This window comes from Leptopilina boulardi, unplaced genomic scaffold, assembly GCF_019393585.1.
Source record: "Leptopilina boulardi isolate dan_hultmark-lab unplaced genomic scaffold, ZJU_Lbou_2.1 LbouV2_55, whole genome shotgun sequence".
In the NCBI taxonomy this organism is placed as follows: domain Eukaryota; kingdom Metazoa; phylum Arthropoda; class Insecta; order Hymenoptera; family Figitidae; genus Leptopilina; species Leptopilina boulardi.
The window spans coordinates 1,836,262-1,862,468 of record NW_026138000.1 but is presented as its reverse complement, the minus strand read 5'-3'; the positions used below and the strand labels follow the sequence as shown (position 1 = coordinate 1,862,468).

Here is a 26,207-nt window from a genome sequence, read left to right as displayed (position 1 = left end):
TTAAAAAATAATTTTAATTTATTTCAATGAACAAATTTGACTTCATTTCTTAAATCTAAATATAATAATCACTAATTTTCATAATCCTCTCTATAACAAAATTTTCTTTTCCCCTCCGAAAAGTTATTTATTTACCAAAAAAAAAAAGTGAATTATTTTTTCACCTAAATTCTAAAAATATATAAAAAAAAAATAAAAATTAAATTTTAATTTCTTCTCGCTTGTGGTGGTCGAAATTGTTGTTTCAATAAAACTGGCTTCTTTTTAATTGGCTCTTTATATTCAGACTCATTTTCAGGTTGTTCAGTTGTTGATGGTTGTTTTGCCAACCAATCGAGTGCACGTTGAATTGCTGGTGGAATTGGTGGTGGTGTTGGTACATGTGTACCTGATACTTGAGCACCAAATTCATCGGCAGTCCAACTTATTGCAATTGGTGTACCATCGGGTGCATTATATTGCACTGAACCTTGTATTAATTGTGTCTCATCGCTGGTGCCTTCGTATTTTCGTTTTCCCTGTTCTTTTTGTAAAATACCACCCTCCGTCTCATAGGTGAAGGCATAATTTCCCCTTGTATCGCCAAGATCACGTGTTTCACTAACAATTTTCTCTGGCTCTCTGAAGTAAAGATCCTGAGCTTGTGATAGGCCCGCCAACGCTAGGATAACCTAAAAAAAATTGTAGAAAAAAAAAAGATTAAAATTTTATACAAAAAAAAAAGATCTAAAAAGGACAGTCAAATTTTTTATTTCTTATTATAATTATTGTTATAATAATAATAATAATAATAATTATTATTATTATTATTATTATTACTATTATTTGTTTATTTATAATAATTAATTTATCTTTACTTTTTTCAAGAAATTTACAACAGACGAATTAGTTTGTTAACATTTGAGATCGTCGACTTAAAATAATTGACTACCCAACCCTGTCGACTAACCATTTTTTTATATTGTCTTTGCGTTCTTCAAGCAGAATTCTTTTTTTTTCACGTCATTGAATTTGGATGGCAAAAGTTTTTTATTTAATGATTTAAAATGTGTTGTATAATTAATTGTGAAGGCAAATTCAACATAATAGACGAAAAATTTCTGAGACAATGCAATTGAATTCACAAAATAAAAACTGAATTAAAAAAAAATAATATAATAAACCATTTTATTATTAACCATAAACAATGAAAAAAATGAATATGAAACTGAATGTAATCTGATATAATATAAAAAAGGACAGTGAAATTTTTTATTTCTTATTATAATTATTGTTCTAATAATAATAATAATTATTATTATTTAATTATTATTATTATTATTTGTTTATTTATAAAATTCATTTATCTTTACTTTTTTCAGGAAATTTACAACAGACGAATTATTTTGTTAACATTTGAGATCGTACACTTAAAATAATTGACAACCCAACCCTGTCGACTAACCATTTTTTTATATTGTCTTTGCGTTCTTCAAGCAGAATTCTTTTTTTTTCACGTCATTGAATTTGGATGGCAAAAGTTTTTTATTTAATGATTTAAAATGTGTTGTACAATTAATTGTGAAGGCAAATTCAACATAATAGACGAAAAATTTCTAAAACAATGCAATTGAATTTACAAAATAATAATTGAATTAAAAAAAAATTTTAATGAACCATTTTATTATTAACCATAAACAATGAAAGAAATGAATATAAAAGTGAATATAATCTGATATATAATATAAAAAAAGGGTGTCATTAGAAAACCAAATCGTAATTGCATGGTATAAATTTTATTATAATAAATAATATAATTATAATTAACCTTTTTATTATTAATCATAAACAATAAAAGAAATGAATATGAAAGTGAATATAATCTGATATAATATAAAAAAAGGACAGTGAAATTTATTATTTCTTATTATTATAATTATTGTTATAATAATAATAATAATTATTATTATTATTTGTTTATTTTTAATAATTAATTTATCTTTAATTTTTTCAAATATAAAAATTGTTTCCTTCTTTTTAAGGTTATGATTAACATTAAAATATAATTAAAAATTTTTTAAATTCTCAAAAAAAATAATTTATTTTGTGGCCTTAAAAATTTTTTTCATAATTTATTTTATTTTAAAAATTATTATTATTTATAAAATAATTTAAATAATACAAAGAATTTAATAAATATAAATATATCATTATATATAAATATAAATTTAAAAAAATACTATAACTAAATATAAATAAAAAATAGTATAAAATAATTAAAATTATTATAATTATTATTATTATTATTATTATTATTATTATTAAAATAAAAATTGTATATTATACATATATTTAGAGTGATTTTTTGACCTTTAACAACAAAATATAATTATTTTCTCGTGTAAGCAAGATTAGAAATATATTTATAATACTAATCCTATTACTTTGTATGGAAAGTGTTACCGAACGATTGATTTAATAGTTGCGGCTTTTATCGAGCATTAACTATATATAGGTATATATATATATATATATAGTTATTGATGGGATCCCGTGAGACTGAATTGTATTCACAGCGAATTACGATAATGATCAATAAATTACTATCGTAATGATTGGAAATTGAATTATAACATATATAACTTTTTGTTACGTTCAATGCAAATTATAGTATATATAGGAAATTTATTATTTTATATATATATATACATATACAAAAAGGATATATATAGAGAGAGAGAAAGATATTAATCATTGAATCATTGTGAGGGGTCAATAAACTTTTTATATTGATTCACAAGATGAAATAATTTTATTTACAAATAATAATAAATATAAATAATATTATTATTATTATTAGAAGACCAAATCGTAATTGAATGGTATAAATTTAATTATAATAAATAATATAATTATAATTAACCTTTTTATTATTAACCATAAACAATGAAAGAAATGAATATAAAAGTGAATATAATCTGATATATAATATAAAAAAAGGACAGTGAAATTTATTATTTCTTATTATTATAATTATTAATATTATTAAAATTATATTATATTATAATTATTATATTTAATTATAATAATTTTTGATATCAAATAAATTTTATATAAATAAAATTTTTTTTTTTAAATTATCTTTCAATATTTTTTTTTCTTTCTTCAATTTTTAAAATAAGTTTGATAATCAAGGATTTGTTTTTTTTTTTTATCTATATAGAAAGTTAAAAATCTTAGAATTCTTTTCAATTTTAGTGTTAAAAAAAAAATTTATTCTGCAATATAGAATACATATATTGCAACTATGAATAAATTATTATTATTATTATTATGCGGCTAATAATAAAAATTATATGAAGTAATCAAAATATAAAAAAAAAATATTAAATAAGTTTCGTAAAATCAAAGGTTTCAATAAAAAATTTTATAAAAAAAGAACGAAACAAAAATAAATAATTAATTAAAAATAAAATAAATTATAATAAAAGATATAAAATTTTTTTTAAAGAATGTGTTTAACAATAAATTACAAAGAATTAAATAATTTTATAATAATAATTAATAAAAATGATATGGAGAAAATATTTGATAAATTAAAAGAAATGTTTGTTTGATTCAACGAAAGGTTTGATTAATTCAGCAAAATGTTTGATAAATTCAAAGAAATGTTTGCTTGTTTCAACGAAATGTTTAAAAATAATAATAATAATAATAATAAAATAATAATAAAAATAATAATAATAATAAATAATAAATAATAATAATAAATAATAAATAATAATAATAAATAATAATTATTATTATTATCATTATTGTTAAGCTGTTGAACTCGTTTGTGTATGAAAATTCCTTGTAGGAAAATGTTTAGTATTTAAAAAAATATATTTTTAAGTGATGTGTGTAGTTTCTATTTATTTCGAAACTTCGAGGGGCGATATTTAAAAAAAAACTGCAAAATGGCAAAATTCTTAATATAATGTTATAAAATGTGTGTTATACATAAATAGAGATATAAATAAGATTTTCTCGAAATGTCAGACATCGAGCATTCACTTTCTATTTTATGAGTTTCTATAGATTCAACAAAATGTATAACAGCTTCGCACCTATTTTTGCGAATTACTCAACTAAATCGTCTTTTTCTTTCTCTCTCTCGATATACAACGAAACAATTTTTCATCTTTAAACATACACGCAGTTTCAAAAAAAAAAAAAATTAACAATTATTTGTATTTTTTAATTTATAAATTTTGTTTCTTTTTTTCATTTCTACACTAAAAAAAATTTATTTGATTCAAATAATCTGTTACTTTATTCAAGTAAATATTTACTTAAACCATGTAAATATTTATCTGGTTTAAGAAAATATTTACATTGTTCAAGTAAATATTTACTTGAATCAAATAATAATTATTTAATATACAAATGAATATTTATTTTTATAATATAGTCATTTTGACATTTATTTTATTAATTTAACGAAATATTTTGTCAATTCAATGTAATATTTGGTTAATTTAACGAAATGTTTGCCTCAATCAATAAAAAATATTTGTATATATATATATAATTAAACCAAATATTTGGCTGATTTTACAAAATGTTTAGGCAATTCAATGAAATGTTTGCTTGATTCAACGAAATATTTGATAAAATTAACGAAATGTTTGGTTAATCTAGTGAAATGATTAATAAATTTAAAGAAATATTTGGCCATTTCAACCAAATGTTTGGCTGATTCAACAAAATATTTGGATGATTTAACTAAATGTTTGGATAATCCAATTAGATGTTTGGTAAATTCAAAGAAACGTTTGGCCATTTCACGCAAATGTTTGGCTGATTCAACGAAATATTTGGTTGATTTAACTAAATGTTTGGCTAATTACACGAAATATTCTTTTGATTTAATTAAATGTTTGGTAAATTCAAAGAAACGTTTAGCCATTTCACCCAAATGTTTGGCTGATTCAATGAAATATTTAGTTGGTTTAACTAAATGTTTGGCTAATTTCACGAAATATTTGTTTGATTTAACTAAATGTTTGGCTAATTCAATCAAATGTTTGGTAAATTCAAAAAAAACGTTTAGCCATTTCAACCAAATGTTAGGCTGATTTAACGAAATATTTGATTGGTTTAACTAAATGTTTAGCTAATTTAACAAAATGTTTGGTTGATTTAACTATAAATGTTTGGTTGATTTAACTATAAATGTTTGGCTAATTCAGTCAAATATTTGGTTGATTTAACTATAAATGTTTGGCTGATTCAACGAAATATTTGGTTGATTTAACTAAATGTTTGGCTAATTACACGAAATATTCTTTTGATTTAATTAAATGTTTGGTAAATTCAAAGAAACGTTTAGCCATTTCACCCAAATGTTTGGCTGATTCAATGAAATATTTGGTTGGTTTAACTAAATGTTTGGCTAATTTCACGAAATATTTGTTTGATTTAACTAAACGTTTGGCTAATTCAATCAAATGTTTGGTAAATTCAAAAAAAAACGTTTAGCCATTTCAACCAAATGTTAGGCTGATTTAACGAAATATTTGATTGGTTTAACTAAATGTTTAGCTAATTTAACAAAATGTTCGGTTGATTTAACTATAAATGTTTGGCTAATTCAGTCAAATATTTGGTTGATTTAACTATAAATGTTTGGCTAATTTAGCCAAATATTTGGTTGATTTAACTAAGTGTTTGGCTAATTCAACCAAATGTTTAGTTGATTCAAAGAAATATTTAGCTGAATTAACTCAATATTTAGCTAATTTAAAGAAATGTTTAGTTGATTCAAAGAAATATTTAGCTGAATTAACTCAATATTTAGCTAATTGAAAGAAATGTTTAGTTGATTCAAAGAAATATTTAGCTGAATTAACTCAATATTTAGCTAATTTAAAGAAATGTTTCGTTGATTCAACTAAATGTTTGATAAATTCAATGAAATATTTGCTTGATTCAAAAAAAAAAATGTTTGGTTAATTCAAGAAAAGTGTTTTTTTTTTTAATGTAAAAAAATTATAAAAATTCAATCTGAATTAGCAAAAAAAAAAAAAAAAAATTTTTGCTAAAATTTGTGTGAAATTTCGATTTTTTATTGTCTGTGTGTAAATTTTATATATTAAATGACTCACCAGAAAACGCATGTTGTCAAGTTGTTGGTGTCACACTGGATGTTGTAAGAAATTTGCAATATCAGTGCAGAAAAGGTGATGTTCACTCAATTCACATAAACGTCTTAGTTTTATGTGTTTGTTTGTATGTATATGTGTGAATGTTGTTATATTTGTTTGTATTTAGTGTTCATAGAGATCACTGTTGGATGATTGCCGATGTGAAGTTCGTGAGCGACTCTTCGGGAGATGGGGGCACGGCCGACCTTTATACTGGCCGTACGTCTACACACCGGCACATCTTGAGGAGCTAGACTTTTACATAATCTGGGAAAGTATATATATACATATATATATATGTATATGTATCTATATAAAAAAAAAAAATTTTTTTTTTTTTTGCCAATATTTTTAATTTAGAAAATTTTGGTACCGACCCCCTCATTTTAACAATTTTTTTTGGATATCCCTCAAAAAAATAATAATAATAATAATAATAATCGAACTAGAACTAATTATTGCAAACATGAGGCAATGACGTCTCTCTATTTTGGTTATGTATATATATATATGTGACTAGAAATCACATCGATTGATTAGTTTTCATTAAAACGTATTTTAAAATTTTGCAACAACATTACATATGGATACTCAAGATATTTGTGTGCTTTTTGGGTATTTTTTTTTTTACTACAAACTATCATAAACCTAATCTATAATTTTTTAAACAAAACAATTATAAACATAACCTATAATTTTTAATTTCAACGATCATAAACATAACCAATAATTACTTTCTTATATAATAATCTATTTCTTTCTTCAGAGCGCACAACATTTTTAAATAAATAAAAATAATAGTAATAATAATAAATGTAATAAAATAATAATAATAATAATAATAATAATCATCATCGATATATGAATTATAAAAAGTAGTAAACTATCATGAACATAACCTATAATTTTGTAGGCTGAGTCCACAATGGGCTCCTTGTACTAAAAGAACGTAGCCTATAAAAAGCCCATTGTGAAAAGAGCCTAAAATGTTATAGGTTATGATCATAAACATAACTTATAATTTTTTAATCCAAACGATATTGTTATTTTTGTTACAGATATATGTCTATATGGACACACGAAAGAGAATTGAAGAAAAATTGAAGTGGTTTTTAAGAACAAGGTTTGTTTTATATTAATGATGAATAACATAAAAATTTTGCCAAAAAAAAAATTTGGTGGCAAAGTGGTTTTTAAAAAACCAGGTTGGTTTTATATTAATGATGAATAACATAAAAATTCTGCCAAAAAAAATAAATTTTTTTGGTGGCAAAGTGGTTTTTAAAAAACCAGGTTGTTTTATATTAATGATGAATAACAAAAATTCTGCCATCAAAAAAAAAATTTGGTGGCAAAGTGGTTTTTAAAAAACAGGTTGGTTTTATATTAATGATGAATAACATAAAAATTCTGCCAAAAAAAAAAAAATTTGGTGGCAAAGTGGTTTTTAAAAAACAGGTTGGTTTTATATTAATGATGAATAACATAAAAATTTTGCCAAAAAAAAAAATTTGGTGGCAAAGTGGTTTTTAAAAAACCAGGTTGGTTTTATATTAATGATGAATAACAAAAATTCTGCCATCAAAAAAAAAATTTGGTGGCAAAGTGGTTTTTAAAAAACTAGGTTGTTTTATATTAATGGTGAATAACATAAAAATTCTGCCAAAAAAAAAAAAAATTTGGTGGCAAAGTGGTTTTTAAAAAACAGGTTGGTTTTATATTAATGATGAATAACATAAAAATTCTGCCAGAAAAAAAAAAATTTTTTGGTAGCTAAAAACAAACACAAACATAACTTAAATTTTTTAATTCGAAACGGTCATAATAATTTTTTAATCGAAGCAATCACAAACATAACCTATAATTTTTTTTACTTTCTTTCTTCGGAACGAGTAATTTAATTAAATTAAAATTTAATAATTAAAATTTTTCAATATTATTATAATACCTATCTGAAAAATGTTGTATTCCTTTCTTGCAATTAATAATATAAAATTTTCATGTTACCAAATTTTTATTTGATGACAGTACTAAAATTCAAAATAGCATTATATCAAATAAAAAATAAAAAATTTCTTCATAATAAATAAAATGTTAGTAATTTTTTTTTTGAAGATCCAACATTTTCTTTTATATGCGTTGGCCTAAAATTGACCTTGAATTAAAAAATTTTATCTCATCGTGTATTAATTAATTTTTTTTTTTTTATATATATATCGAAAATGAATTTTAATGAAATTCAAAATCCAGTAGAAATATTGACGTCCTTTTGAAATTTACATGCAATTTGATTACATTTATAAAAGTGGTTTTTAAAGTATGGGATTAACAAAAAAAAAAAAAAAAAAAAAAATAACAAAAATCTAAAAATCTTTTATATATAAGCGAAAACAGAAATTGATCTTTCTAATGATAGTTTAATTTCCATAAAAATGTATATTTAGAGATAAAAAAATAAATATTCAAAGAGATGCGAGAACCATCTTAATGGATCTTAGATTATAATTTGAAAATCGTTAACAAAATTTCTTGCGTCATTTATATTAGTAAATAACAAAAATTTTCCAAATTAGAAAATTTGTAATATAAAAGTGATTTTTTTTAATTAAAAACTTTTTTTATTACAATTTTTTTAAATTACATATTTTTTTTTTTTTAATTAACCTACAATTTTTCAATGAATGCAAAAATATTAACATAACTTATATTTTCTTTTCTAACATAACCTGCAATTTTTTTAATCCATGTATTTTAAATAAATAAAAAAAGTTTAATTACTTTTGGGCTCTTTATGTATTTTTCACTTTAAACTATCATAAACATTACCTATAATTTTTAAATCAAGGTAAAAATATCGTAAACATAACCTGTATGTTTTTAATTAAAACTATAATAAACATAACCTATAATTTTTCGAATGAAAAAAATCATAAAAATAAACTATAATTTTTGAATCCATGGTAAAAATATCATAAACATAACCTAAAATTTTTTAATCAAGATATGTTTAATTAAATAAAAAAATTACTTTTATTTTAATTAAATAGAAAAATTTAATTGCTTTTTTTAATTAAATCAAAAAATACAATTGTTTTTATTACAATTAAATAAATTAAATTAAATTCTCATTAAATTATTAAATTCTTTTTATTAATTCTTATATCTTATTAATTCTTTTTTTTTAATTCATTAAAAAAAATATCCTTTTTTAATGAATAAAAAATATATATTATTTGCTTTATTTTATAATTTAAAAAAAAAATTAATCAGACAAAAATAAAATAGTTATTGCATATATGGGTGTTTATCTTTGGAATTGTTAAAAGGATCGTTCTTTTGAGCCCATAGGCAAATGCCTGGTAACTCCCAGTCTTTCGTGGGAAATGAACTTCTAGGCCTTGGCACAATGTTCGTGCCAATAGATTATGTTCGAGTAGTCATATAGTTACTATAACGATAAGTACAAGTTCCTCTCTGCCAATCCTTCCTCAAGGACATAGATCAAACAAAGAGAGAATTATCATATTATAATACAAATGCCCAGGACATAACTAATCATTCTGTTATTTATTTTTTTATTTCTTATTTTTCAAAATATAATTTAATACTATTAAATCACTAGAAGATTTCATTTCAAAATATAGATAGGGAGAATTTTTTTTTTGTTATTTGATTGATTTAATAGTAATACTGGTTTTAATTAAAATATTTTTAGTATTTGCAACAATATACTATTTTTGATACACTATTTGATATGATTTTGCTATTTTTGATATACTATTTACTATTTTACTATGTACTATTTGTTATTTACTATTTGCTATTTGCTATTTACTATTTTACTATGTACTAATTGTTATTTACTATTTGCAATTTACTATTTACTATTTTACTATGTACTATTTGTTATTTACTATTTGCTATTTGCTATTTACTATTTACTATTTGCTACTTACTATTTGCTATTTGCTATTTACTATTTCCTATTTACTATTTGCTACTTACTATTTACTATTAACTATTTACCATTTTTAATATACTATGTACTATAATATTTTCTATACCATTTGATATTTTTGATAAACTATTTACTATACTATTTGCTATTTTTGCTATACTATTTATTATTTTGCTGTAGTATTTGCTATTTTTGCTAGATTATTTACTATTTTTTTATACTATTTACTACATTTATTGTTATTTTACTATTTGCTATTTTCTATTTGCTATTTACTATTTGCTATTTACTTTTTACTATTAACTATTTACCATTTTTAATATACTATGTACTATAATATTTACTATATTTATTCACAATTTTGCTATACTATTTGCTATTTTTAATATACTATTTTTTATTTTTGTTATACCATTTGCTATTTTTGATAAACTATTTACTCTACTTTTTTCTATGTTTGCTATACTATTTATTATTTTGCTGTACTATTTGCTATTTTTGCTAGATTATTTACTATTTTTATATACTATTTACTATATTTATTGTTATTTTACTATTTTCTATTTGCTATTTACTATTAACTATTTACCATTTTTAATATACTATATACGATAATATTTTCTATACTATTTACTATTTTGATATACTATTTGCTATTTTTAATATACTATTTTCTATTTTTGCTATACTATTTGCTATTTTTGATATACTATTTATTATTTTGCTGTACTATTTGCTATTTTTGCTAGATTATTTACTATTTTTTTATACTATTTACTACATTTATTGTTATTTTACTATTTGCTATTTTCTATTTGCTATTTACTATTTGCTATTTACTTTTTACTATTAACTATTTACCATTTTTAATATACTATGTACTATAATATTTACTATATTTATTCACAATTTTGCTATACTATTTGCTATTTTTAATATACTATTTTTTATTTTTGTTATACCATTTGCTATTTTTGATAAACTATTTACTCTACTTTTTTCTATGTTTGCTATACTATTTATTATTTTGCTGTACTATTTGCTATTTTTGCTAGATTATTTACTATTTTTATATACTATTTACTATATTTATTGTTATTTTACTATTTTCTATTTGCTATTTACTATTAACTATTTACCATTTTTAATATACTATATACGATAATATTTTCTATACTATTTACTATTTTGATATACTATTTGCTATTTTTAATATACTATTTTCTATTTTTGCTATACTATTTGCTATTTTTGATATACTATTTATTATTTTGCTGTACTATTTGCTATTTTTGCTAGATTATTTACTATTTTTATATACTATTTACTATATTTATTGCTATTTTCTATTTTGCTATACTATTTGATATTTTCGATTTATTATTTACTATACTATTTTCTGTTTATTATATATTATTTACTTTACTATTTTCTATATTTTCTATACTATCTGCTATTTTTTAATTACTATTTTCTAATTTTGTTTTACTATTTGCTATTTTTGGTATATTATTTTCTATTTTTAATATACCATTTGCTATTTTTGAAATACTATTTTCCATTTTATATATACTATTTTCTATTAGTTTAGTTACAAATATTGCTATTGAATTAAACCAAAAAAAAAGAAATAACATAAAATTGAAATATTTTGAAATTTGGTAAATCAATTTAATTTACGTCGCTATTTAATTGAATAATATTAAGTGCTTGATAAAATAGCTATTGAATTGTGTAGCAAATATTCAATAGTTGATAAAATTACTATTGAATTGTGTAAAGTACAAAGTTAATACTTTATGCTATCAAATTTAATCAAAGAAATAGTTTAAAAAAAAATTCTATTGAATCAAGTTAAATAAATAGTTAAAAAAGAAAGCTATTGAATAGAGTCCATTAAATAGTTGATGATATTTGTTATTGAATGACGTCAAAATAATGTTTTCCTAAAATCCGTATCAAATTGAGTCAAATAATGTGTTAAAAATGTTTGCTATTGAATTAAATTAAATAAATGGTTGTAAAAATATTTACTATTGATTTGTGTCAAATAATTAGTTATCAATATTTGCTATTGAAGTAAGTCAACTAAACAGTTTGAAAAAAAGGTTTGCTATTAAAATATGTCAAATGTATAGTTGAATTGAGTCAAATAAATAGTTGACAACTTCTACTATTGAATTGAGTCTAATAAATAGTTGACAACTTCTATTATTTAATTGAGTGAAATAAATAGTTAACAACATTTACTATTGAATTGAGTCGAATAAATAGTAGATGACTTTTGCTATTGAATTATGTAAAATAATTAAATTAAGTCAATTAAATAGTTGTCAAACGTTTGCTATTTAATTGTGTCAATTATTTGTGAATATTTGCTATTGAATTGTGTCAAAAAAATAGTTGACAGTGTTTGCTATTGAATTAAATCAATTAAATTGTTAAATAGAATTAAAATAAATAGTTGACAACTTCTACTATTGAATTGTGTCAAATAAATAGTTGATAGTGTTTTCTATTAAATTAAGTCAAAAAAAATTGTTAAATCGAGTTAAATAAATAGTTTTGACAACGTTTACTATTGAATTGAGTCGAATAAATAGTAGATGACTTTTGCTATTGAATTTTATGTAAAATAATTGAATTAAGTCAATTAAATAGTTGTAAAACGTTTGCTATTTAATTGTGTCAATTATTTGTGAATATTTGCTATTGAATTGTGTCAAAAAAATAGTTGACAGTGTTTGCTATTGAATTAAATCAATTAAATTGTTGAATACAATTAAAATAAATAGTTGACAATGTTTACTATTGAATTGAGTCAAATAAATAGTTGACAACTTCTACTATTGAATTGAGTCAAATAAATAGTTGAAAACTTCTACTATTGAATTGAGTAAAATAAATAGTTGAAAACTTCTACTATTAAATTGAGTCAAATAAATAGTTGAAAGTGTTTTCTATTAAATCGAGTCAAATAAATAGTTGACACCTTCTACTATTGAATTGAGTCAAATAAATAGTTGACAACTTCTACTATTGAATTGAGTTAAATAGTTGACAACTTCTGCTATTGAATTGAATCAAATAAATAGTTGACAACTTCTACTATTGAATTGAGTCAAATAAATAGTAGAAGACTTATTTTTTGCTATTGAATCAACTCAAACAAAATAGTTAATTTTGTTTGCTATTGAATTGAAAAATTATACAAAGAGTAAAAAAATTTCGCTCATAGATAATTTTTAGGGCATTAACATTTTTATAATTATTATTTTGAATTCTAATCTAATTAAAAATTACAACGGTAATAATTGAACTTTTTGTTATATATATAGAGCCTATTCCCATAGAGATGAGTCGACCTTTGATTTTGCTATTCGTGAGAACTTTCACTTTTGCCCCGCCTCAGGTAAATTATTTTCTGCGACAGATGCAGATAAAGCAGGAATCTACGATCTAAATGTGCCACTATATGTAAATTATTGTATATATGTATATACATATATATATATATATATATATATATATATATATATATATATATATATTCGAATCGCGAAAGAATAAACAATTCCCATGTAAATCGTTCACCCCAAGGTCCCAGTTTGCACTAGCTATAATGATAATTGCACTACTCCCTTCACACATATATATATATATATATAAACAATAAAATATCATCACCCAGGAAATAAGTTGTAAAAATAATTTATTTTTTAGAATTTTTTTTTTAATTTTTCAAAAAGTATTTCAAAAATTTTTTAAATTTGAAGTTTTAGAAAATTTGAAAAAAAATTATTATAAAAATTCTTTTAAAATTTAATATAAAATTAATTTAAAATAAATTATTATTATAAATATTTTTATTATAAATAATTATTATAAATTATTATTATTATTATAAATTTTTAAATGTTAAAACCTATATATTTAAATGAATATAAATTGATAAGTAAGAAATGTATACTCTTTCAGTAGATAAAGGAAGTTATTTGTGTTCTCAGTAGATAAATAATATCTTGACAAGACAGAATACAATCTTTGAACAGAAAATGGTACACGATCTGCCATCTGTCGCATAGTCAATGAAGAAGAGAAAAAAAAAATTTTTTTTTATGCTATTTTATTTTTTGTATAAGATTTTTTTCACTTAAATTTCTATTTTTCCACCTTAAATCTAGTGCTATTCATAGTAAAGTACATAATTACCAAGTTTCATAACGATTCTTTAATTTGTTTAGAAGTTATAAGAGTTTTTTTGAATTTTTTTTTTTTTTTGGGTCATTCCGTAATGATTATAAACTTTTTTTTTTGCAAAATTTGTATTTTTCCGCCTTTAAATTGTGTCATTTAAGGCAAAGAACATAATTACCAAATTTTATAACGATCCGTTAATTTTTTTAGAAGTTATAACGGTTTTTTGGATTTTTTTTTTTGAAGTCATTCCATAGTAATTACAAACTAATTCCCTTTTGAATTTTTTTTGGCAATTAAATGGTTTCATTCAAAGCAAGGAATATAATTAGCAAGTTTTAAAACAAACCGTTAATTTTTTTAGAAGTTATAACCGTTTTTTTAAATTTTTTTGGGGATATTCCATAATAATAATAATAATAATACGCTTTTTTCGAAAAATTTGTATTTTTCTGCCTTTAAATGATGTAATTCAAAGTAAAGAACATAGCTACCAAATTTCATAACGATCCGTTAATTTCTTCAAAAGTTATAATCGTTTTTTGATTTTTTTTTGGGGTCATTCCGTAGTAATAAAACGCTTTTTTCGAAAAATTTGTATTTTTCTGCCTTTAAATGATGTAATTCAAAGTAAAGAACATAGCTACCAAATTTCATAACGATCCGTTAATTTCTTCAAAAGTTATAATCGTTTTTTGATTTTTTTTTGGGGTCATTCCGTAGTAATAAAACGCTTTTTTCGAAAAATTTGTATTTTTCTGCCTTTAAATGATGTAATTCAAAGTAAAGAACATAGCTACCAAATTTCATAACGATCCGTTAATTTCTTCAGAAGTTATAAAAGTTTTTTGAATTTTTTTTGGGGTCATTCCGTAATAATAAAACGCTTTTTTCGAAAAATTTGTATTTATCTGCCTTTAAATGGTGTAATTCAAAGTAAAGAACATAGCTACCAAGTTTCATAACGATCCGCTAATTTATTTAGAAGTTATAAAAGTTTTTTGAATTTTTTTTGGGTCATTCCATTGTAATAAAATATTTTTTCCCCTAAATTTGTATTTCTTTCTACCATTAATTGGTTTTATTCAAAACAAAGAAAATAGTTACCAAGTTTCATAACGATTCGTTAATTAGTTTAGAAGTTATAAGGGTTTTTTTGAATTTTTTTTTTTTTGGGTCATTCCGTAATGATTATAAACTTTTTTTCAAAATTTGTATGTTTTCTGACATTTAATGGTTTTATTCAAAGCAAAGAACATAATTACGAAGTTTCATAATAATCTGTTAATTTTTCTAGAAGTTATAACGGTTTTTTGGATTTTTTTTTTGGGTAATTCCGTAAATAATTAAAAAATTTTTTCCAAAAATTTGTATTTTTCCACCTTTAATTACTGTTATTCATCGCAAATAACATAATTAACCAAATTTCCTAACGATCCGTTAATGTCTTCAAAATTTTTTAACCGTTTTTTGGATTTTTTTTTTGGGGTCATTCCATACAGCTTTTTTCCCTAAATTTCTAGTTTTTTTTGCCTTCGAAGGCTACCTTCTTCTGATACAGTAAAATTTACCGAATTAATAGTGAACAAAATTGAAATTAGTAAAATTTAACAAATTAATTAAAAAATTGAATTAGAGTAAAATTTAACTAATTCAAAAGGAAAAAGTAAATCACTAACTTCAAATTTAAAGACTATATACAGAGAGAAAGAGAAATACAATCTACAACTCCACAATGAATGAAGTCGGCCCTGTAACAAGTGGGAGGTGTGTGGGACCCCGCGGAGAGGAGGTAAAAATCTGCAAAGATTACATATGTGTCTACAATTTTTAGTTGCACTCCAATCCCAGTTGGTGGCGTGTTCATCGAGATAAAAAAGTGAGAAAGAGAATAAACCGCGCCGCGCCTTTTATCGCTCCAAATAGCCGCGGACCCGGTTCTCTCTCGGACTTGCCTCTCTCTCTCATCACGTTTCATTATTATTATTATTTTTTTTTATATAATACATATTAGGAAGCTGTGTAATACTCGATTATAGATTAATAAAAAAAAAATATATAAGTAATTGTCACTTTGCGCGTTGACTTTCAGTTGGTTAAACGTGATCGTTTGTTAAACGTTATACCGAGCATCGTATATACCGAGGTCGAAACATCTCACAGTGGCGCCTGGAGGGTTCCGGTCACGTGACTCACGTGTGCACCACAACTACATGTGTCATATTATCATCAGAGTTCCAAAAAAAAAATTCTTTTTTCTTAATTAGCAGAACGAAAATTGTTTCTGTTTTTGTAAGTACTAATACAATTTTTATTGTATACAATGTACTGACAAGAAATTTCTTAGTACAAATATTAAGAATTATTTTTTTTTTTTTTTTAATCTGTTACATATATATGTGTGTGACAAGACACACACTTGTTGGAATGCTAACTCTCTTCCGTCCGGCAATTATTAAACTCGTTTTTCAAACGTTCAAGGCCACCCCTTCTCAAGGGCAATCCGTCTGTTAATAATTTTTTGATAAAACTAAATTTTTTTTTAAATTTTGGATTTGCATCTGTTTTTGTGAGTGTTTTCAACGAAAAAAAAAATTGCAGCAAAAAATAATTGGTGCGTGCAGTTGGGATAATTTATTTAAGGAATTGTAAGAAGAAAAAGGAAAATTATTTAAGGAATTATGAGAAGAAATATTAATTAATTATTTAAGGAACTATAAGAAAAATAATGAAAATTACATGGAATTAAAAATTAGGAAAATTAAAATTTGAGGAATTATAAAAAAAAAAAATTATTTTAAAGAAGAAATATTATTTAAGGATGTGTGACAAAAAAAATTTAATAAAAACTGTTGAATTTCATAAAATAATAAAAAAAAAAAATTTAAGATAATCGAATTTGTGAAGAATTTCATTAAAATTATTTTAAAAATTTAGAAGAAAGGGCAAGGGGGAAAAAATTTAGAAAAATATCCAAAAATTTTAGTTAATTATACTAAAGAATTAATATTTAAAAGGAAATATTCAGCAACTGATTCAAAGTGGAACAAAATATTTTTTTGAACCTTATTTGTTATTCATCATTAATATAAAACAAACCTTGTTCTTTTAAAAACCACTTCAATTTTTCTTCAATCCTTTTTCGTGCGTGTCCATATAGTCATATCTGAAATTTTTTAAAAATAAAATTTATTATATATTCCATTTTTCTTTTTAAATAAAATTTGTTATATATTTTTCCATTCCATGTTTTATGAAATTAAGTTTTCGTAAAATTTTATTTTTAAAATATTATTTAAGAATGTGTGACAAAAAAAGTTTAATAAAAACTGTTGAATTTCATAAAATAATAAAAAAAAAAATTTAAGATAATCGAATTTGTGAAGAATTTCATTAAAATTATTTTAAAAATTTAGAAGAAAGGGCAAGGGGGAAAAAATTTAGAAAAATATCCAAAAATTTTAGTTAATTATACTAAAGAATTAATAATATTCAAAAGCAAATATTCAGCCACTGATTCAAAGTGGAACAAAATATATTTTTTTTTAAACGTTATTTGTTATTCATCATTAATATAAAACAAACCTTGTTCTTTTAAAAACCACTTCAATTTTTCTTCAATCCTTTTTCGTGCGTGTCCATATAGTCATATCTGAAATTTTTTAAAAATAAAATTTATTATATTTTCCGTTTTTCTTTTTAAATAAAATTTTTTTTTTCAATTCCATGTTTTGTTGAATTAAGTTTTCGTAAAATTTTGAAACTGATTTTGTATATAGTAAAAAAATTATTAAAAAAGAAGAAAAAAATTATTATTAATTATTATAAATTTTTATTTATCGAATTGGAGGAATAATTAGAAATAGAAAAATTAAAGGAATTGTAAAAAGAAAAAGTTTTAAAAGAGAATAACATTATATTTTCCCTCCCTCCTTTTTTTGAGAAAAATTAATATTGCGAATTTTTCTTATCATCTTTCTGTCTTTTCTTTAATCAACTATATATATTATATGTATATATATATATATATATATATATATATATGTCTATAGACATAATCATAATCATATAATGTTTCTCAACTGTTCTTGATGTCATTTTATAAACTTTTCCTTGAATTTTTATCGATTCATTATTATCCTTATCATTGCACTTGTTTCTTGAGGCATATAGTGTGCAACAGATATGACAAAAATTCTTATTTCTCTGTCTCTCATTTTTTTCTCTTTTGGCATTTTTTTCATTTGTTTACTTTTTTCCCGACGTTTAATGTACGATTCATATTTATTCAGTTGATGATAAATAATAATAATGACTTCTTTTTTTAATTTAATTTCTGCTGCTTTTTCTTCTTTTTATTAATATTGTATCGTTTCTAATGGCAATTCTTCTGAATAGATAAAGAATTTAAAAATGAAAACCTAGAAACTATATTCGATAAGACAATATAATAAAATTTTCTCAAGAACAACATAATAGTATTTTAAAATCTTTCGATATTATTTTCTTCATTATTCACTTGATTTGCAAAAATTATTAATCTATTGAAAAGAGGAATTAAAAAATAAATCCATTCAATAACCCAAATTAGAATTCTAATTACCAACCGGAAGCTAGAAATTGCATTCCAAAAATATTCGCAGACAGATTCAAGGTTACAAAAAATTAATAATTACAGATGAAATCAGGAAATGCAATGATGATCTGTTAATTAAAATACTAAAGGTGATGATCACCGACGGAAAATTAAGTCCTAAACAACAACATCAGCAGAGGCCCAATCAAATGGGAAAACAGAATAATGTTAGAAAAATGAGTACAATGCCAGAGGAAGATGGATCAGACGCTGATGGTGAGCCGGACATGATTAGATCATCACAAGATCAAGATTCAGATTCTCCCGAGGAGAATGGACGTCTATTGACCCCAACTAATAAAAAGATAGTTGTCACTTCAACGTTATCATCAGGAAATGGAGTTAAAAGATCCAACAGTGGTAACAGCAGTACCGACAGTGTTCACGAGAAATTATCATCATCGTCACGTGGTTGTCAATCTGGTAGATTGACGGATGCTGGATCCAGGGAGATTTCGATAGTACAACAGAGTGGAAGGATCAGTCGTGGTATGGAACTCTATGGTAGACATCATCAAAATCATCATTATCGATTTCCAAGTATGAGATCATTAAAATCAAATGCAACTGATGATCCACAACAATTGCATTTTGGACAGCAACATCATTATAGTCAACAGCAACAACAACAACAACCGCCGGCAACAAGTTGGGCATCAATTGTTTTTGATGGTGGACACTATGGAAGACCATTTCCTGATTCGGTGTCAATTCGCTCTCTAGCCTCAATTGGTATGGGTTCGTCCGATGGGAGGAAACTAACGATAAGAAGAGTGCCCACTTCGCCATCAGAGTTGCTTAACATGGTACATCCGCCAACGTAAGTATATCCTAACGTGATGATATTAGAGATAGAAAATGAGAGAGTGAAGAGTACTACTCGGACAATAATAATTGATATGATGAGATGATTCCTTACGAGAGCATCCTAGGAATCAATTGTAGAAATCGGTCACAAAACTTTCTGAGAAGAATAATAATTTTTAGAGTTATGAGAAATAGAATTAGTTAAAAAGCGGTTCTGAATATTTTTTAATGGGAATTAATTTTCACTTCAATGAATTTAGTGCTTTGGAAAAAATTAACTGCTGGTAATAAATTATTTAGAAGCATACAGAAATTATTTAGAGACTGACACTAAGCTATACTATGATCTAATAGGTCCAGGTTCCTTTTGATTCAAAAAACTATGACAAATGAAAATTCGGCGTCTTTAAAAATTCTAGGGTGTCTAACAATTGCTAGGAAAAAAAAATTCCCTGACCGTTAGACACCCTGAATTAAAAATTCGAACAAATTTGAAATTTCTGTCATTTAAAAAGCCTCTGATTCGATGTGGACCTAAGTTTTGTTTTTTTTAATGTTATTTTTGTTATTCATCATTAATATAAAACAAACCTTGTTTTTTAAAAACCACTTCACTTTTTCTTCAATCCTCTTACGTGTATCCATAGTAATACCTGAAATTTTTTGAAAAACAGCAATTATTATTTATTAATTTTTAGTATAATTATTCTTATTTTCTAAATTTATTACAAGTCTTTTAACAGCTCCGAAAAAATAATTAAACTACCGTATTTTTCTTTTAAAAAAATAATTTTTGAGGTTATGTTTCTTTGAAAAAATTAGAGCCGAGGAAACTATTTTTTCTTTTGTTTATAAACAGTAAAATCCTATTTTTTAACACGTTAATTATTATAGTAGACAAAAAATATTTTTCAAACTGCTCTCATTGATATTTGTTTTTTTGTCAAATATCGTCCTTAGAAAAAGTCACACGTGGACGATGATAATTTTTATAAAAAACAAAACACTTCCCCGTTGTTTGCAACCAAAGCAGATGGTCTTATAAATACAATATAATTTATTCACAATATTTCAGTTCAAACTAATCTATAGAAAGAAAAGGTTCAATTGAGAAAAAATTCGAAATAAATTTTTTAAGTTTTTAATAAAAATCTATTTAACAATTTTGATTTTAATTTAAAAATTTAAAAAAAAATTTTAAATATAATTTTTTAATTAAAAATTTTTTTAAATTGATTCCTTGTATATTTTTTAAAAACTTTAATTAATAATTGAAGATTTTTGTTGCAAAATTTTGAAAAAATAGAAAAATTCTTAGAATTAATTTAGTGCAAAAATGACATTTAGTGTTTTGAAAAATCATCTCGTTATAAATTTACCAAAACTTCAGAGGGCCATTCCTGTTGAGTGAGTTTATTTTTTAAATTAGAAGATTAAAATTTTAAGATAAGAATAATTTTTTCTCCTCTATATAGAGGAAGTAGGTTTAAATTAACTTATCAATATATTTTATCTCCGAGAATAAAATAAGATTATATAAAATTTATAATTGACTTATTGGTTGAGTTAAATTTAATTCAATTTATCATCCATTATTTTTTGTATTTAAAATATTTTATTATTATTATTAATATTTTTATCTTTTTTATTATTATTATTATTACCTTTTATTTTTATTATTATTATTATTATTATTATTATTAGTATTATTATTATTAGTAGTAGTAGTAGTAGTAGTAGTAGTAGTAGTAGTAGTAGTATTTTTAATTATTTTTAAAAATATTTATAATTTTTCATGTATTTTTTATGCACATTTTTGCAAAAAAAATATCATTTTGCTAATTTCAAAAACTATTCAATTTTTTCAAAATTTTTCAGGGTCAAAGTTTTTTTTTTTTATTTATAATCTTGAAAATTATAAATATATATATAATACTTTTATCTTTGTGACACGAATCTTTGAATAGACCTTGAATTAAAGAGCGTGGGTTTAATTAACTCTTATATATACGTAAGTCCCTTAAGGTTATATTCTTTTAATGTGACTTAATTTTTAAACACACAAAAAAAAACGATCTCCTTTAATTTAAGGCAAAATGTTCATTTCCAAAAAAATCATGCGAATCACTTTTTTTATATTATATCAGATTATATTCACTTTCATATTCATTTCTTTCATTGTTATGGTTAATAATAAAAAGGTAAATTATAATTATAATATTTATTATAATAAAATTTTTCACAATTAAATTAAATTATATACAACACTTTTTAAATCATTAAATAAAATACCTTTGCCATCAAAGTTCAATGAGGTGAATAAAAAGAATTCTGCTTGAAAAACACAAAGACGATAGAAAAAAAAAGGTTAGTCGACAGGGTTCGGTTGTCAATTATTTTAAATGCAGGATCTCAAATATTAACAAATTAATTCGTCTGCTATACATTTTTTTGAAAGAAAAATAGATAAATAAATTTATTTTCCTCTAAATTTTTAGGTCTTATTATTATTATTATTATTGAGGACCATTTAGGGTAATTTCACAATGTAATTATTTGCAGACGAACATAGTCTTATTTTCTAAGGGCACTTTAGGGTAATTCTACAATGATATTAATTGAAAGGGAACATAACCTTTATTTATGTTGTTTTTAGGAATCGTATTTAGAGTCGATTTAGGTTATTTCCACAATGAAAAGAGGGCAAAATAACCTCCAAATTTAGATCGTTTTAAGGTACATCCACAATAGAAGAAGGGCAATATAACCTCCAAAAGGTAACTTTAGGGTACTTTCACAATAGAAATAGGGCAACATAACCTCCAAAAGGTAACTTTAGGATACTTCCACAATAGAAATAGGACAACATAACCTCCAAATATAAATCATATTAAGGATGAACAACGAAAAAAGAAGAAAATAACCTCAAAATTAAATAAAAAAAGCGAAAAAAAATGGTTCTTCATTTAATTTTCAGTCCGGTGGAAGATGATCTCTCGACGTGTAGCACATACGACGATGGAGATGCTGCAGATCCGGAAGATTATCGACAACCAAAAAGACCTCATTGGGAGAATAAAGTGCAATTTGTTCTCGCGTGTATTGGATATTCAGTGGGTCTCGGGAACGTGTGGAGGTTCCCCTACCTTTGTTACAAAAGTGGTGGAGGTAATCTAATCATTTCATAAACTTTAATAATAATAATAATAATAATAATAATAATAATATAATTTAATGAAAAAAAAATTTTTTTAAATTATAAATAGAAAATTTTTTCCACTATCCTAAACGCGAAATATAATATAACGCAAGCACTTCTAATAATAATATATATTTATATATATGGTCATATGTCTCAAGGTCCATGGATAATGATTCTTTTATTATTCGCTTTTTAACGGAGATTGTAGAGCCCGGTAGTTAATCTTTCATTTAGTGAATCGTTTAATGTCCACCCGCGCTCAAGAATTCAAGATCGGTTACAATATATATATATATATATATATATATATATATATATATATATATATATATATATATATATATATATATTTAAAAAATAAAGAAATTTTCCATTTTAAATTTCCCGCTAAAAAATTTTGGCGGTAATTTCAAATTTCAATGTTTTATTGTTGTAAAAAAATTAATTAAATATTTATTTATTACTAAATAAATATATAATAATTGTAATTAAAAAATAAATTCTTGAATTTATAAATAAATAGAAAATTCAAATAAATCTTATGAATAATAGACTTTACGAAAAGAATAATAATTTTTTATTGATTAAAATTTTTGCGTGTGGCTGAATCATAAATCTGAATTCATTCTCGATGTGTTATAATTAAATAAAGACCTTTTTTTCAGTTACGTAATTTTACTCACGATTTACTCAAATATTTACAAATGTGATCATCAGTGTCAATTCAAATAATAATTCAACTCATTTTATTTATTATTGACTCAAAATATTTTTCTTTTTTTTTTCCTTATTTTTTTGATAAATAAATTTTTCTATACAAATAATTTATTTTTACTAAAAAAATGGTAATAATAAATAAAATAATAATAATAATAATAATAATAATAATAGATAATAATAATAATAATAATAATAATAATAATAATAATAATAATAATAATAATAATAATAATAATAATAATAATAATAATCACCCATATGTAAAGTATAAAAAGTAGTAAACTATCATAAACATAACCTATAATTTTTTAGGCTGAATCCACAATGGGCTTTTAAGTATTCTAAAAAGCCCATTGTGGATTCAGCCTAAAAAATTATAGGTTATGTTTATGATTGAATAAGCAGAACTTTTAGCCAAGGTATAAAACGATCATAAACATAACCTACAATTTTTTAATCAGAATGAAATAAACGTAACCTATAAAAATTGTAATGTAAATAATAATAATAATAATAATAATAATAATAAAAATTCTACTAATAATAATTTTTACTATTATAAAAATTAGATAAAATTGTGATATTTCAAAATAATTTTAATTTATTTCAAAATATAAATTGAAAAATTAAAAAAAAAATATATATTAAAATAATTATTTTTGGTAAAATAAATTTATTCCTTTGAAAAAAAAACAAAAATTTATATATACTTAAATATGTATAATAATTATAATAATAGTTATAAATCAGGGTCATGTATCAAGTTCCTAAAGTTGCATCACGTCCGTTTGTGTAGGCAAGTGTCTCTTTTTTAGTGACTATGAAAATAGTTTTGTAATGCAATATTTACTTTGAAATTGGAGAATACTGACCTTCTAAAGAACTTAATGCTCTTTTTATTATAAAGAAAAAAATTTTGAATTATTACAAAGCTATAATCAAAACAATTTTATTTTTCGCGTGCTAAATAAAAATTGTTATTATATTTTTTTCGCGCATACTATATTAATAGAAAAATTTCAAAAATCTTTCAATAAATAATAATCAATGTATTTAAATAAATAAATATTTAATATTTAATAAAAAAAAAAAAATTCAATAATCAAAAAATGGAAAATAAATTTTTTTTAAATAATTAATTTTTAAAATAAAATAAAATTTTAAATAATTAATTTTTAAAATAAAATAAAATTTTAAATAATTAATTTTTAAAATAAAATAAAATTTTAAATTAATATTTTTTTAATTTTTCCTAAAATATAATTTTTTTTAACAAAAAAAATATTTATTTTTTTTAATGAAAAATAGTTGTGAAATTATTTTTTTGGGGCAAAAAATAATGATAACAATTTTGTTAAAAAAAAAGGGATCATTTAGCTATTCGCAAGAAAATTTCTGATGATATACTGACTCATATTAAGCTGCACTGACGATGATGCGACGAATAAACATGTAAATTCTTATCACCATCATTCTAATAGAAGGACAGTGACGTCATTTTGCATTCAAAATAAAAAAAAATATTGTATTTGTAATATCTCTTTCACTTCTTTGAATTTCTCGATATTTCTCAGCAAATGACGATTTCGATTTCAATGAGCAATTTTTCTTTTAAAAACAAAGGATTCCAATAGTGACCGTTAGAGATACTTTTTTTTGCAAAATTTAAATCATTCTATTATATTTATTTTTAATTCGATTTTTTTATATTTTTAGAATTTTTTTGTATATCAATTTATTTATTACTATTATTATTATTATTATTATTATTATTATTATTATTATTATTATCAATACTATTATTGTTATAAGAATAATAATAATCATCCATATGAATCATAAAAAGTAGTAAACTATCATAAACATAACCTATAATTTTTTAGGCTGTGTCCACAATGGGCTCCTTGTTTAGTATTATTGTTTTTTTATAGGTTACGTTTATTTCGTTCTGATTAAAAAATTGTAGGTTATGTTTATGATCGTTTTATACCTTGGCTAAAAGTTCTGCTTATTTAATCATAAACATAACCTATAATTTTTTTAGGCTGAATCCACAATGGGCTTTTTAGCATATTTAAAAAGCCCATTGTGGATTCAGCCTAAAAAAATTATAGGTTATGTTTATGATTAAATAAGCAGAACTTTTAGCTAAGGTATAAAACGATCATAAACATAACCTACAATTTTTTGCATTTTTCTTCAGAACGCGTTACATATTTTTTTTTTTTAATAAATAAAAATAAGTAGTAATAATAATAACAGTAATGAAAATTTTGTTAATAATTATTATTTTATTGTTTTTTAATTTTTAATTTAATATTATTTCAAAATCATCTCAAAAATTTATAATTTGCATTTCGTTTATATATCTTTTAAAATTCTCTAGACATTGACCTACTGTTCTCATATATGGATCTAGTTTAATTAACTTGAGTAATTAGAGCTTTATGAAGAATATAAGGTCGTAGTATCTTAAATCATTCACCATTGTTTGATAATTATTATTATTATCAGAGTAAA

General features: G+C 22.5%; 2 protein-coding genes across 2 annotated transcripts in view; one reads left to right on the top strand and one right to left on the bottom strand.

The window, feature by feature from the left end:
• Positions 1-6,374, bottom strand: LOC127290115 (endocuticle structural glycoprotein SgAbd-4-like). Its single transcript, XM_051318504.1, has 2 exons — positions 6,129-6,374; positions 1-671 (listed from the first exon to the last, which is right to left on the bottom strand). Exons 1-2 carry the CDS (start codon positions 6,138-6,140, stop codon positions 207-209), a joined length of 477 nt encoding a protein of 158 aa, XP_051174461.1. The 5' UTR covers positions 6,141-6,374; the 3' UTR covers positions 1-206.
• Positions 6,375-16,165: 9,791 nt separating this feature from the next.
• The window catches only part of LOC127290007 (sodium- and chloride-dependent GABA transporter ine-like), an 18,386-nt gene continuing 8,344 nt past the window's right edge, over positions 16,166-26,207 (top strand). Inside the window, exons 1-3 of the mRNA XM_051318344.1 lie at positions 16,166-16,614; positions 19,001-19,778; positions 22,743-22,933. Coding sequence (XP_051174301.1) covers positions 19,051-19,778; positions 22,743-22,933 — 919 coding nt within the window. The 5' untranslated portion in view covers positions 16,166-16,614; positions 19,001-19,050. The remainder of the gene's footprint in view (positions 16,615-19,000; positions 19,779-22,742; positions 22,934-26,207) is intronic.